The sequence below is a fragment of the Phasianus colchicus genome, chromosome 18 (assembly GCF_987193195.1).
Source record: "Phasianus colchicus chromosome 18, bPhaCol1.hap1.1, whole genome shotgun sequence".
Lineage (NCBI taxonomy): Eukaryota > Metazoa > Chordata > Aves > Galliformes > Phasianidae > Phasianus > Phasianus colchicus.
Genome location: NC_143453.1, coordinates 8,544,108 through 8,559,890, shown reverse-complemented (window position 1 = coordinate 8,559,890; position 15,783 = coordinate 8,544,108). Strand labels below are relative to the sequence as shown.

Here is a 15,783-nt window from a genome sequence, read left to right as displayed (position 1 = left end):
ATTATGCAATCCTTTGCACATACTATTAGAAACACAAGGCAAACATACAGCGTATGTGATTGCAAGAGCAGTATCAAAACTCAGACTGACTCATTGAGACATTTTAACTACACTACTCAAAACTCAGACTGCTGCATTTGGTGAGGAATCACACAGCAGCTGAAATTTGGGTTACTTGGTTATAGGTTTAATTGCGAATTTACTGAAGTGAATGAAAAGACTGCTGTTAAGCCTTGGGTGGAATACATATTGTAGATAATTAATAAAAAGGTATGTATATAGGTTCAGTGAATGTCCTTGTATTATAAAGAGCAGTGGTTTGCTATAATAAATAGCCTCTGTCTACCAGGAAAATCATTGTCTCCTTGCCATCTCTGTGGCATGAAGTAAAACGGTCTTTCCACCTACATTTCAACACACAATGCCAATTTTGTGCTACAGATTCAGACTCCCACTTCATGATTTCACATACAGTAGTCACTAACTTTTTGACTGGACATACCTGCTAACCTCCACCTCATTAGTCAGGAGGCTTTCTAACCTAAAAGGCTGGCTGAGAGGGATCTCTCGTGAAAGAATGTCTTCTTGCCACTCTTGATAAATCATCTCATTACGAAACTCCCAGTTGAATGCTCCTTCATAGCTCAGAAAGGCAGCACAGAGTAGACAATCTCCAAGCAACTTCACCTTTCGCATTTTGAGGTCCTCTAGCTCCTTTGCCCACCTGACAAAAAGGAAGGGGATCCTGGGTGAATCTGTACCAGGGGGTGGGAATTCTTTTCCAACTGCTGTTATTTTATCTACTGATTAGAGACAACCACAACATTTACTGTCAGTCATTGTGATGACAGTGGGATTGAACCATCTTCCTTTTAACCTTAGTAAACCTTTTTGTCCTGCATTAAAAATCATTGTTACTACTTTTCAAGATTTAATGAATATTAGTTAGAATGCATATTAACCCCTAGCAGAAGGAAAAAAAAAAAAATCAGAGAAAGACATTTCCAAAAATATCTCAGTTTGAAAGATTTTATTCCTGGCATATCATCCTCTGGGGTCAAGAACAGTCCTTTTTGAATCTACGCTTACCTCTTGTTCTCAGATCTCAAGCCAAAGATGAGCTTGTCAGCAGCTTCCAATCTTCTCTGCATAATCTCTGCTGCTTCTTGTAACTGTTGCTTTTCTTTCATTGCCTCTTGATATTTGTCCCCCAAAGCTTTAAGCTCATCCTGAATTGTAGATAGCTCTGCGTTTATCTTTTCCAATTCCCTCTTACTTAAGAAGTAGTTCCGTTCTAGCCTTGCCACCTATATTATGAAGGAAAATATAAAGAGTATTATCAGAGAAAAGAGGGGTTTTGGAGAGAAATCTCAAGTTCTTCCTTCTGGCTATCTCATGTATTTTAAAGCATCATGGTAATAAATGGTGTAAACCAAAATAACTGCCACCATTCCTCATCTGCCTCTCTCCATCCTAAACATTTACATCATGGTCTGAAACTGCAGTTACAAAGCAGACAAACTTCCTGAAGCAGATTTCTCACCACATAAGCTATATTAAACACTTAAGCAGTCCTGCCAACATCAGAGGTCAGCAGGACTATCATCCCAGACAAAAAAGGAGTTTTGTCTGCCTAATAACAGTGATATTAAGACCTTAAAAATAGTCAGGCCCACCACCTACCGAATATACTTTATCAGTAATCAGCTGCACATAAGCAGATTTTCTGTTAGAAATTTTCCCAGTGTCATCAGATTTCCTTTCATAACACAGCTAAAGTCCCAGTCTTTCTAAAAAATGTTAATTAAAAGGTCTGCACTCAAGGGCATGGGTGTGTGACAGAGCATGTTTCCAGTAGACAGCTCAAAACTGCTTTTTTGAGCATGTTAGACTATCAAATTCCATCTGACCCCATTTCTCTCACCTACTTCCAGCACTAGAGTGGATGGGAACCCATACCACAGCATGACAGCACAACAGACACAGCACATAACAACTGTACATTCCTCACCCATGCCGCAATTTTTCTAAACACCTCTTCTGAAGCACTTCAGAGACTTCACACTATGAAATTGCCAAGTGTTATTTTCATGAGCAACATGTTTCATCCTCCTCAGAATCTGAATTCATGCACTGTACCTTCTCTCTCTTTGGCTTGACTTCTCTAACTACATCACAGTAGCTCATCACCGCTTCAACAAACTTCAGCATTCCCAGGCCAGCTCTGCTAACAAGTTCCATTTCAGTGAAGGTAGTATTAAGACTCTTTAACACAGCTAAATGGACAAAGATATTGCAAGTGAGCCAAGTTACAGTGCATATAGAAATCTTTAGAGAAATAAGGTTTCCGTGCAGCAATATTGAGCAATATTGTAACAGATAATATCAATCATTTGTCAGAATATAAAAGATTCTGAACTTACGATGAAGGCACTGGGCTGTAACTATACAACAGTACTGCTAGTGATTTCTCAAGTTCCTTCTCAAAAAAAAAAAAGTAGCGCATTCAGTGTTCCAGCATGCCTCATGGTCATGGTTTGTTTTTCTCTACAGCAGTCAGATACCATTTTGATGAAAGTGCAAAATTCAACTCTTAATGGAACTATTCTAAATCACATCCTTGTGATCATCTACAAAGCTTGACTCGTCAGTTCTATATACAACTTATCTTCTTTTCACTATGTACAAATCACATCTCAATTGCCACCTGGTGATCAAGATCATAGTGCTGCTTTCTGAATATCCAGAAGCAGAACAGCAGGCCTGCTCCACTGTCCTGTTTGTTTTTTGCCTGCTCCAAACTAAAGTGTATGAAGAATGGATGTAACACATAGCAGGTCTTTGCGCTCTGAAAAATCCAATTACCCAAAAGAGCAACATCTGCAGCAACACAGATAGTGCTGTCCATTAGCACAACATAAATCTTACCCTCCCAAACAACACTGGCAGAATTGCCATGAACATGGCTAATGATGCTAACAAGGCGTTCCTTTCATCCCAAGTGTACAGCTCATAGAATCACAGCGTTACAGAAACACAGAATCCTTAGAGTTGGAAGGGACACCGCACAGCTTGGTGCCAAATTTGCACTGTCAGTGTGGCTGACAAAGATATTAAAGACTAAGCTCCAAAAGTGGAGATGCCGGGGATTGAACCCGGGGCCTCATACATGCAAAGCATGCGCTCTACCACTGAGCTACATCCCCGTTGATGATGTACTTTGGTCAATAATTTACCTCGAACAGATTTCACTTGGCCGTAAGTAATTCCATCAAAGTCTAACTCCATCAGAGATCGCAGGAAATTTGCCTCTGACATCATTCCTTTGGCTGTCTTCCAGCTTAATTCTTTGTACCCCCTCATTATAAGAACACATTCCAAAACAGCTTGCACCTGTTTAGGGGGTTTTGCAAAGGATCTAGGAAACAAGTGAAGAAGACAATGGAGGAAACAAAACACGATGCTAGATCTGTGCTTCCCATCAATACTGCTAATGAAATATAACAACTGCTATTAAATAAGACATTTAAAATAAAATGAAAAATATAATCCAGCCAAAACAAGAAATAATTAGCTAGATGAGAGCTCAAAACTAGTTGTTGCATTCAAACAATTAGATCAGTAAGAGACTAAGGAATTTCAGCAGTGAAAGGCCTAAAACTACGATCCATATTTTTCCCTCGTGCAATCAGGCAGCTGTTCACTGGGAGGCATAGAGCTGAAAGAATCCAGAGATCTACTACAGATAAGAAACCAGACAAGTGTGACATGGAATGAAAAGCTCTTACTATTTTGGGAACAGCCAAGGACTGCATGCACTTTCATACCTGTCCCCAAATACAAAACATATTATAAAAACAATAGAAGTAATTCAGCAGAAAAGTACATTTTATGCTATCAAAGCATCACTGAAAATAGAAAGAACAGGCTTGAGGAGACGTTCTGGGCTAGGAATCAGAGGATTCTGTTGTGACATCTGCACCTGGGAAGCTGCTGTCTCGATTATAACCCGCACACTATGCCCACGAAGAAAGTGAGGCTGACTCTAAAACAGTCTCTCCATGAATTTCCAAGCATTTATGCTACTGTACACCTAAATGAACTACCTGATCTCAGTAACATCAGACTTATCAAGCTTCTGCAGCTCCAGTTTGGCAGCGTCTAAAACAGGCATGACTTCAGCCAGAGCTGTCTCAGCCGCCGCCTTCTCCACAGCAATAATCCTATTCTGTTCCTGTATCTCTGCAGCTTTTTCTTCAGCCAGTTTTTTCTTCACTTCAGCTAAAAATTGTAAAAGCAGGACTGTAAATAGATTATTCAAGTTTGTTTGCAGAACATGTACTACGTGCTTTTGGCTCAAGATCAGAAATTACCACCAAATCAGTACCCTCTTATTTCTAGCTTGCCAGTGTTTACAGGGCTCCATCCATCACCAGGATGGGAATACCATTAGCATTGCACACAAAGCATAGATAATCTCTTTTCATACTGTGCTTCCCTCTGACTTTCTTCTAAAAGCATTTCTGAAACAGAAGATCCCTTTCTTGCTAATGCCTCTTTCCCACTTTACTCCTTATACCTTACAAAGGGAAGACAAGGGCTGGAGAGCATAGTATTGAGGTACACAAAGTAAAGTAGAACAAATATATAGGAAAGATGTCAATCTGGTTAGAATGCAGGACCTACTCTTCAAGAAAGATCCCACATCAGCACAGCAGAACAAGAGGGTCATCTCCAAAAGCATCTGAAGCTCTTAAAGTAGCTTCCAACCCAACACAGACTATGTAAGCCTTGCTTAGCCTGAGGGACACTTCAGCAGTTGTAAACTACCTACCTACTTCTGTGTTTGCTGAAATCTCTTTTAACAAAGCCTCACAAGCAGCTGATTTTTCTGCTAGCACAATCTTCTGCTCTGCAAGTTTCTTGTTCAGCTCAACCAACTGCACACTAGCATCCTTCAGTTTATCCAGGCCCCTGTCCAGCCGTTTGCATTGTGCTGGAAAGGAAAAAAAGTGAGAAATATTAGTGATTCCTTGAAATTATTGCACAGCAGTAGACAATGTCACGGAAGGTAGACATGCTGATACGTGCACTTTGCAACAGAACAACCTCAGATATGACAGAAAATTCACTGTGAAAGATTTTTTATTTCGTAAGCCTCTGACAAAAGACAGGATTAAAGTCACCTGCGCTGCCAGTAAGTGGCCCTGCACCTCTACTTGCTTTCACTACTGCACTGTTGATATTTGATGCTCTTTGCATACCTCAGTACTCACAGAAGTATGAATAAGAACTGCTGTTTGAGGAAGAATGTCAAACCTTGAGTTAGGCTGAACTATCATTAGATCTAGTCACCCTTTCTCAAGCAGAAGAGTCTCTGGTTTGGAAGTCCCGGCTCAGGTTCATTAACAGGAGAATCTGGGGTAAACACAACACTAGACAGAATCCAAACAATCATTTGTGGCCAGGATGTTAGTCCAACATCAAAACTGGATATTGATAACATTATTTTTTGATAACGTGGGTAATATTTGGGATCAACACCCATTTTCATCACATTATATTTCTTTTTTTTTCCTTTTTTTATTTCCATAAGTATTTAAATCACTTATTAAAAAAGAAAAAACACCTACACAGTCTTACCTAAAATGAACTCATTTTTCTCCTCAAGCAATTTTGAATACGTATGTATAAAATCAAGGTAATTCTTTGGTGTGACATGGTTACTACGTCTTAATTTCTGCAGAAACCTCTTGCTGAAAACGCCTACAGATTCATGCACCATGACCATGTGCTCAACCACCATCTTGGAGCTCTCTGCTGGAATGCGTGTGTTACTTCCTAAAATTAGTCAGAATTAAAATAAAATAAATATATGTATTATATATAGAGAGAGAAATATATATATATATATATAATATTTTATTTATTTATTTTATAATTGGCATATTCTTTATAGATACATAGATGGATATTTTTTAAGAGTAAGCCAATTACCATCTTCTTTCTTTAATGTACAGTTAAGCCAGGCTTAAAAAATCTGCTTCCTGGGACAAAAAGCAAGGCCAAGATAGAGCTCAGAAGAGAACAAAGGCATCCTGATAGCCAGGTGACATCATCTACAGAGTTACAGGCTTGAATCGTAGCCATTTCTTTTAAACCTATTTGAGTAAGATTGGCAAACAAAAACTTTTTTTTTTACTGGGATATTGCATCATCCTTGTAGATCTATGGTAGTATCCACAACAGGAAAGCAAGATAAAATCTACAATAAAGTCAAAGTAAAGAATATATTTCTTAGGCTTATCCAAGGATTAATGGGTTAAAATACTGACATCTTACTTACCAACAAAGGATTTTGCAACTGCATACAAAGCCTGGGGGGGCCAGGGTAAGAACCAGTCAATACCAGTATTGTTGACAAGACCTTAAAATAAAAACATAGTGTTGCCTGAAAAGTTTCTTTGAGAAGCTACATCTTAATCTGCCAGACAGCCCTAAGCTTAACTTTGTTTGCATCAAGAATTTTCAGGTTCAGTCTTATTTGGCTCCTTCTTAGGAACAATAATTACCACAAAGCCAGTACTTCCATCTTGATAGTAAATAATCAGCACTGCATCTGTGTCCAGCTAAACCTGTTGTACTATTCTTTAGGCTATACCATTCCATAGGATGCAGTCAAGAGCAACAACTAGATATTTTAAAGCCTGCACTGGGAGTCCCACCAGTACACCTCCATCTGTGTGTCTCCTCAGTTCTCTTAGGACATCTTTCAGCCACCTGTTCTGCAGTAGCATCCACCAAGCCCAGGTGGTTTTTCTCTTTGCTTCTCTTCCTTCTTAACCCACTCTTCTTTTAGCTTTGGATATAAAAATGTTTCTCTTATCACCATATCCTAGTTTCATAATGATTTAATATGACACATTCTTCTGTAAACTATAGAGGAGAGGCTGTACACATTGGCAGTCTGCATACTTCCACTTCAATGAGGATGACTAATTGATTTCTAGCAGTTCAGCTGGAAAATGAACTGATCTGCTAAATGTTAGTCAATAATATCCACTGATACATGGTACTTAACTGGAAAAAATCATGCAAATGTGTAATTATTAAACCTGCTCCGCTTAGCTTTAGCTGTGGGAGTCTGCTGAAGATTTTGTCTTGTCTACAAACCAGTGTTTGACAGGGAAGGGATGAAGCACTGTATATAATTGATACCTGGGAAATTTCTGCACCACGTTCTCAGACTGTCCCCAACGGGGGACATTCCCAGGACAATATGAAGGTTGCTTGTACATTTGTTTACAAAATACTGCCAGATACTCTGTTTAGCCGGGTTCACACCAGCTTTAATAGCTTCATCTCCAATCTGACTTAGTATGGTGTCTTTTTCATCATCTGCAAAAAGGGCTGGCACCATTCCTGTAACATATGGACAGAAGAATGCTACTGAGAACAACTTGTAACCATATGGCTGGGGACAGAGCAAATGGGAAACTAGAGTGACAAGTATTAAACCTAGTTCAGCAAAAATGATTCTGGGCAGTTCTAAATGAACCTATTAATCTCTCAGTGCTTCTCCTCCTCACCCATAATGGACAATATACAGGAAGTACTTTAGATGATGCAAGGGGGATTTAGAAGAATAATTGCTTTGGTTTTGTTTGGGCTTCAGCAACACATACAAAATGTCACAAGAACACAAAATGTTTTTACTGATGCAAGGAAAATATTCATTTGTGTCTCAAAACCACCAATCACACTTTCAGTCTCTTCATCAAATGATCATATTGCATGAGTTACCTAATCAGTGACATAAGCATAACAGAACAGAGACAACCATACCAAGAAAAGGGATAAAATTTTCAAATCAGACTCTGTACGAACTTCTATGGAGAGGGTGGTCACACAGTGCCAGCTGCAGCTAATCTCTGCCAGCTGCATACAATAAAAGACAGTAAACTATAGCTTAAGATAAATATACAAGCAGCTGCTGAATATTTATCGCTCAGGTGAATGCTATTTAAAAGCAAATGAGATAAAAGAGGGCTTGTGATTAAACAAAACTGAAGTTGTACTCTGGTCTTGGAAAAAGCATGAGGTTCCTGCAACACTATGATCAGACTTTTAGGCTCCCCAGATGCATATAAATGACAATACAATGTCAAAAAGCCATCATTAAGGCCAAGATAATTTTAGGTAGTACTGAAAGGTGTAACTGACTACAGCAGCAGAGAATACAGGGTGAAATAGTAGAAGCTGGACCAAGGGTGCACTCGAGTCACAAGCAGATACTAAACTGGCAGTGACTCAGGCTGTGTGTGTCACCTGAAGTTAACATGTTATTGATGAGCTCCAAGAAACTCTCTTCTGCGACGTGGCCATCCGTAAACAAGAAGACTATTGACTTGTTCTCAATACCAAGCTTCTGGTACAAGCTTTTCAGGTCTTCTCGGAAGTTATTTTCTTTATATCCCCGAGTCAAGATGATCTCAAATACCTAAGGATGCAAACAAATATTAAGAAGAGACAGATGAACTCAAGACATAATGGTAACTTTGAAACTCAATTTGAACTAGATTGGATGAAAGGTTTTGGTTTGGCCTCCATCCATCAGTAAATTTATGCACTACACTCTTTCCAAACAATTACATTTGTACAAACCTGCAGGACTGAAATTTTAAAATTTGATTGCCCTTTGTATTCACCCTCCTTTTTCATTCTTCCTCTCCAAGTCAACAGTTTCTTATGGAAAGTGTTGAAGGAGGAACATTTCCTATCTAAAATATTACAATATCAATCACAATAGGGTTCCTTGAGAAGTACCAAAGTGCCGCTGGAGTACAGATAAGCAACAAAAGTAATAACTAGGTACTATTAGATTTGACCCTAAAACCCATCCTTGTTTTCTGTCCCTAAGTGCCAAAATCTAGATTCAAACAATGAGAACTTCCTGCCTAGATAACCCACAGCCTAGACCTCCTAGCAATCTGTTTTTTTCTCTTCACACAGAAGAGATGCCAGCCTGATCTTATCTTGACTGCCTTTCCCCTCCTCCTCTCATCCCCATCCAATTTAATCCTCATCCCACTATTGCTTTCCTCGTCTTCATTCACTGCAAAGATGCACAGACACTAACCTCACATCCAGCTGTAAAGGCAGCCAATCTTGTAAGAGACTGCTTTCCTGAGCCTCCAACTCCTATGAGTAGGGCATGGCCACGATCCATCCGTATGATGCGATATACATGAATTAAATGTTCCAAAGCATCATCAAAAAGAACTAGATTCATTTTAACATTAACCTCATTATATTCCTCCAAAATCTCCTGCAGAGAAAGGTGGTCAGAATGTTACTAGGAGACCAAGAAAAGAATAACATTAATAAAATAACAAACTATTTAGCCGCATTATTGCTAGAAAAGATCATCAAGGAAAATAAATAATTGGAAAGCATTGCCAACTCCATAGCTGACCCTCAATTTTCATTACTCCAGATGCCAAATGAGAGTCTTCTGTGCACACTGTTGTTTGTGTGCACAGAACTGATTTCACCTTGCTTGGCGCAATTTCCTGCCCATTCCTCATGCAAAGACGCAAAAATCACACACAGTTCCAAACTGAAACACACTACCTGAAAGAGATTTTTTGCCACATCATAGGCTTGTATATCTTCATAAATACGTGGCTCTCCCTCATTCAGTGCCATCCTGAAATCTCCAAAAAGAATAGGATCCCTCATAGCGTGCTCCAATTCGTCTCTGAAATTCTCTTCAATCAGGTTTTTGATATGTCCTTGTACCTTCGTGTATAAGAAGTAAGTTAGGCAACACAACAAAACAGGTATTTCTGAGTCCAGGAACACTCAGAAGAGTGATATTAATAATGCACATTCTTGTTCAAATATTGACTGATTTCCAAGAGTGAAAGCTAGTGAGGTTACAGAAGATCCAGACCACAATGTCCTTTATGTTCTATGATACAAAATGGTCTAATAGGAAGTTTAGGAACCATTCAAGTCAATGGACTGTGGAAATTTAAGACAGAAAGCAATACACCTGATTAAAAGAAAAAAAAAAGAAATATATTTTCTGTTCCTTCATCAGATCTGCTCACTTAGTCTGCCACTACTTTATTTCAGAAAACTCCACAGGTTACATTTTAAGATAATGTAGTAGCAACATAGTAGTTAGATGAGTCCTCAGTATGACTGCAAGACCTGAATGTAATAGTTGGTAACACTGCTGTTGCAAATTAGTTGCCACTGTAATATTCAGTAACTAATGAAAATTAAAAGAAATTACTCACCAAAGCTTTATCTGCTTCATTAATCAGCCTGTCATGGAAAACCCTCAGGCACTCATTTCTCCAAACTCTCACCATCTGGGTGACTGTTTGAAACCTGCATTAATAGCAAAATATCAGACTGACCCAAACAAACTGATCTTGATCAAAAGTCTGGATTGATTTTTTTAAAACTCTTTTAGTGTTTTAGTTTTTCTTCCCTCTTCATAAAGATAAAAAAATTGATCACTACCTTCAGATATCTTATTTAAGGAAGACTAATGCAATAGCATTTGTCATCAAAAGTAGTTTCATAATTCATGTTCCCGAACATCTTCTCACTCTGGTGAAGGTTTAATGAAAAGTAATGAGATGTGATTGATCTCATGCACCAAGCTGTCTCATCTTCCCCCAGCTTCATCTAAACAAATGGGTAAAGGACTGCTGAAGACAATTTTTATATTCTTACCTCTCTGGGGTTGTAAGAATAAGTCCATTATAGACCCTGGAAAGGTCTCGCAGGTTAAAAATGTAATGGAATTTGGAAGGAGTAGGGGGTAGGTCACAGACAATCCTTTTATAAAGCTCCAAGGTGCATAATGTTATGGTCTCAGAGATAGCTGATATAGACTCATTAAACATCTGCAAACATGAGAGAAAAAAGATGTTTTCATGCAACTGCCCATAGAAAATTGCATACTATCAAACATTCTGCTTTCCAGCTTTTCAAATAACTTAAACGTTTTTCAGAAATCTGTATGTCCGTGCAGCATTCCTGTGAACATACAGAAATTAAATGTTTTGGGTACGGTCCATCTTCACTGAAAATAACATCACACTCAATTACTGGAATTTCTACAGTGTTTCCACAAGAGAAAAAATAAATTACTCTAAAACTACTACTTCTCTAAATGAGAAGGTAACTTGATAATGTTTTTAGATCCTGTGACAACACAAAAATAAGTGTATATTCCAAAATAAACCCGTTAAGCAATCCTGTAACAACAGTGAAATTACCGCAGTGTGGCCTTTCAGGATGGAGGCATAGATCAAGTTCAGAGATTGCTCAGAAGGAAAAGGTATGTTAAAAACACTGAAGAGCGAGATGAATCGAGGGTCGACTTCATTCCGACCTCCTCCAGCTTTCCCCATGGCAGCGACAAAACCCAGATCTCGGAGCATTTTACAGTTCATCTCCTTACTGCGGTCATACAAGAAACCTTTTTCTAGTAGCAGCTTCAACAAGGCAATGGGTTGCTGCGTGCCATACTCATCAACCTTTGTAACACAAAAGCAGCAAGATATGTAGAGTATAGTACATCAACATGCCAAATACTGCTATAAACATGAAAATATTGTGCTCCCTACTTGGGACAGCATTACATAGACTATATAACACTTGGTAGAGCTCTGGCACTGACTGTGAGCATTCATTCTGATGTCTCATACAGTAAAAGTGCCTCTTCTCCAAGATAAACTAAAAACACACATCCTTTCCTGCTCTAATTCTAAAGAGAAAGGGACTGTTTCTACAATAAACATCCTGCAACCAATATTAGGCCACAGGCAAATGATTTTAATGCCATTTACGGTTGGACTTGATGATCTTGAAGGTCTTTTTCAACCTGAGCAATTCTATGATTCTATAAGAAGTGATTCGAAAGGAAATATCCTTATCTAAAGGACAAATACTGCAATAGACAAAAATACCCATACTGCACACAAGTCCAACTGTTCTGAAGTTCCCAAACTAAAAAACAGTTACGTACTTCCATGAATCTCCTTGACTTGTGATATATAACATCTAGTCTTTCACACAGTTGGATCTGTATAAGAAGGGATGACATCAGTGCCACCCCAAATGTTTCTAAAGTACCTTGCTAAGCAGTGGCAGCTTACCCTTGGCATATTCATATCATCCATGAAAATAATGAGACGTTTTCCCATAGGAGGGCCATAAGCGTCTTTAGTTCGTTTCTCTACATTTGTCTCTAGATTTCTCTGAACGTCCATTGATGTTGTACGGGAAGAGAAGTTCATCACCAGGAGAAGCTGCAAAGGGGAGGAAATTGATAAGAATGGATTTTTACCTTTTTTTTTTTTCCCCCTCCAAACTAGAGCATTCCAGAAAATATTCTTTATATTAAGTTGTCAGACATATCAGAAACACTCATCTGGTTCAGCTACTCATTTGAATTACAGACAACAAAAAAGTAAAATTCTTCTTAAATCTTTGATAAAATAAGAGAACAAAATATTTCTGTTCTTTAAGAATTCTCAAATCATCCATACAGTTTGGGCCTGAGCTTGCAGTTAGATCTCTGAACCCATGTGAGGCCTCAAATACTGCTACCCACTCAGGCTTCAGAACAGAAATTCAACACAAGGTCATAAAATGAAAATGCAATAAACAAGGCAAAATGCCTCATACATACATAATGGTCTTCGTTCAAACTGTTTAAGAAGTTTTGCGTCGTTGCTGTTTTAGAAGTACCTGATTCACCTACAAGAACAACTGGGTGTTTTATTTTTACCATCTGTTCTAGCAACCAAGTAGTGCGTGTTGTATCCACTGTAGGCACTGAAAAAGATCATGAATAGAACAGCAGGTTAAAATTAAAGGCAGTGCAGCCAGGGCGATTTATATTTATAGAACACAGCTGGATCAGATTCACAAAGAATTAACATGCAGTTGCACAAAGACATAACCTGAAATATCAACTTACTAACAGTGCTGAAAAAAAAATTTAATTGCTTAACCACCGCTATTCAATTTTTATCATTGGGTTCTTTTTTCCTATTGACATGTAAGAAAATTAATTCTCCACACAGGAGTGCCACAGACTGGTTAAACTCCATATAATCCCTATTCCAAGGACATAATCAGGATATATTTGGATCAGGACTTATTTTTCCCTGAAACATACAAAGATGAATTTTGTTCTATGTGAATAGCTTGCTATCAGGAACAATTTTATAGACCATACCATTACCTATTGTGTCAGTGAAATTAATCTACGCTTGCTGAATCTTACTGTAAAATAACCTGGACCAATTTATCCTTAACTATGAAAAGTGCTTGTTATCATTATATAGTATTTCAAGTGACAATCAATAATGGCCTTAAAAATGAGTTTTTTATCTACTGAGCACTTGAACCTGTGATGTGAGATTTTTTCAGAGTTTCTGGCCAAGTACACACAAAAAAGAAAGAAAAAAAAAATCAATCTTCTGCTCTTTTGACTCTTTCAAAATGCCCTAGGCACTGAAAAAAGTTCTTCCTCATTTCATTATTACACAGCGCTGTAAATATCAACTCTATTCCTGCTAATCTACTACAAGAACATTAAATGAATTGGTTTCTGTCATCACAAGAAACTGAACAAGACTAGATGACCTTCAGCACACAGTGAGGATACTCACGTTAAGTGCCACTCACATATTATAAAGTAAAAGCACACTGTCACTTTTTTTTTTTTTAATCTTACACTCACCTAGGATGTCAAGAAACTTCTTTTGAGGATTATGAATATATTCAGGAACCAGTTGCATCCAAGGTACCCACTTTTTTTGAAATCCATCAAAATGAAAGTCATACAAAGTTGGCAGCTGACCTGAAAACCATTAAACAGATGAAAGGTTCCTAGGACACTTTAACATTTCATAAGACTGAAACAAAAGTAAAGGATGTGATTCTGGACCAAGTAGAGCAACACTGTTCCACTTGTCATTTAACCCAGAAAGACATCTAACAAAATTCTCCTAGTCCAGAACTTGAATAATATTATCAATTAATAAGCACTTCTCTAATGGTTATCATTTCCCTTTTTGTTTTTCCTTTCACTGTTCACATTTTCTGGCTGGCACAGAAAAGTACTGTTCTGTGAAGATAATCCAGTAGCTAAGAGTCAGCTAGCAGTATTATCTCTATACATTTTTTAGTGACAGTCCTTCAGAGAACATCAAACATTTTTTTTGCAATCGGGACAGATAGCTGTAAGGAAGAATAGTGTTCTCACTTCAAGGAAACCAAGACTTTTCCAACATAATCAACACGATTTGGAGTATGTTATAATAAAATCCTACCTGGCAGCTCCCCTGGCTTAGCCAGGATGTTCTCATCATGAACAGTTGACATACAGGAAATATGTTTAATGTATTTATCAAATTTAACTCTTCCAGCATCAAGAAGAGAAGCACCTAAAGAGAAATATAAAGCTTCCAAGAAAAAGCACTCTAGAACATCAGGATCATCAGGTTTTGCCACAAGGAGAGCTTCCAGCATCACAGTCAGCTGAACCACCTATTGTAAAAAAAAGTAAAAAATGTAAACAGAATCACTATTTAGATAGGTAAAAACTCTTATTATGTTTTCAGCTGTTTGAGTGTTTGCTGATCTTTTGTCCTTACAGATGTATCTACTGATAAAAGTATTAATGATAGCAGGATGGCACTGGTAAGGAACTGACTGTTTCTGTTGTTTCTTGGTAGCAAACTAACATTTCACTGTGAACTCTACTTTTGTAATTTCCTCCGGAGATTTTTGTCTTCGTTAGTCAGCTCTATTTCTAAGATAAACTCTTTCAACCTTTATTTTCTATTCCTCACCATATTTAAGTCTGTTTGAGGAACAATGGTCTTCAGCCTTTCTTCTTGTTTGCCATCCACAACTCCCTCTGTAATCATATCAATAAGGCAAGGCACATATTTTTCAAAGAGACGATTCAATTCAATTCTCACTTGCTGAGGGAAAAAGGGACAATAATTAAACACACAGAAAAGTGGAAGGGTGATTGTGAAAGCAGAGTTTCCCATCAACTCTTGGCTGACCAAGTATGACTGCTCTTACAGGAATGACAGAGTACAGGCAAATTATGAAATTTAACAGTTATACAGACTTTTTTCGGCAGCTGAGGATCTGCATTCATCAGGTGATCGTAACTAAGTTGTCTTACTTCAGAACTTAATGACAAATGAACTGTAAGCCAATTCAAAAGATGAGACTGACTTTACAAAGATATTTTGTATTTGGGTTTTTTTTTCCACATCTTTCTACAGTTTGGTATTTAATAAAAAATACTCTAAGACCAAATGCAGAAATTCCCACCTCATTTTCTCTTCCTTGTGTCCATTTCTGCCAGTAAGGCTTATATTTCAGATTTTTAGGATCCACAAAGACCATTCCACAGCGGGATACTGTGGCAGGAGATGCATACTGTAAGTCACCAACCTGTAAAATAATCATACCAATAACCATGCCTTTAAAGAACAGACAGAGTAACTACTTTTTCAGGCTCTGTAGATCTAGCCTCATCTAACCTCTCCCACGTACAGCTATTACCTACCTCAAACAACAATGCACAATGCGACTGGAGTCTAATCCTCTCCCCATTTGCCAGGGTCAATAACTTATTGTCATCCATGACAGAATTCATGTTTTCAACCCAGAGAGCATCTACATCTCCATCAAACAGAATGTACCTATGGATACAGGAGCCAA

The 15,783-nt window shown here is 38.1% G+C and overlaps 1 protein-coding gene and 1 non-coding gene across 5 annotated transcripts in view; both read right to left on the bottom strand.

Annotated features, from left to right (window-relative positions):
* Positions 1-15,783, bottom strand: part of DNAH10 (dynein axonemal heavy chain 10) — a 53,609-nt gene that overhangs the window by 11,932 nt on the left and 25,894 nt on the right. For 3 of the 4 annotated variants that reach the window (XM_090120905.1, XM_031592657.2, XM_031592658.2), the window contains 22 exons: positions 15,629-15,764; positions 15,391-15,513; positions 14,892-15,026; positions 14,370-14,586; positions 13,778-13,897; positions 12,719-12,864; positions 12,183-12,335; positions 11,301-11,561; positions 10,753-10,925; positions 10,308-10,401; positions 9,634-9,801; positions 9,140-9,328; positions 8,329-8,500; positions 7,219-7,422; positions 6,347-6,427; positions 5,644-5,841; positions 4,835-4,996; positions 4,107-4,281; positions 3,237-3,418; positions 2,140-2,276; positions 1,090-1,307; positions 503-724 (listed from right to left, as the gene is read on the bottom strand). In XM_090120905.1, coding sequence (XP_089977031.1) covers positions 503-724; positions 1,090-1,307; positions 2,140-2,276; positions 3,237-3,418; positions 4,107-4,281; positions 4,835-4,996; positions 5,644-5,841; positions 6,347-6,427; positions 7,219-7,422; positions 8,329-8,500; positions 9,140-9,328; positions 9,634-9,801; positions 10,308-10,401; positions 10,753-10,925; positions 11,301-11,561; positions 12,183-12,335; positions 12,719-12,864; positions 13,778-13,897; positions 14,370-14,586; positions 14,892-15,026; positions 15,391-15,513; positions 15,629-15,764 — 3,666 coding nt within the window. The remainder of the gene's footprint in view (positions 1-502; positions 725-1,089; positions 1,308-2,139; positions 2,277-3,236; positions 3,419-4,106; positions 4,282-4,834; positions 4,997-5,643; positions 5,842-6,346; positions 6,428-7,218; positions 7,423-8,328; positions 8,501-9,139; positions 9,329-9,633; positions 9,802-10,307; positions 10,402-10,752; positions 10,926-11,300; positions 11,562-12,182; positions 12,336-12,718; positions 12,865-13,777; positions 13,898-14,369; positions 14,587-14,891; positions 15,027-15,390; positions 15,514-15,628; positions 15,765-15,783) is intronic. The other variant, XM_031592659.2, reaches the window with a different exon arrangement.
* On the bottom strand, positions 3,135-3,206 carry TRNAA-UGC (transfer RNA alanine (anticodon UGC)). The gene has a single exon. It is a non-coding gene; the product is annotated as a tRNA-Ala (tRNA).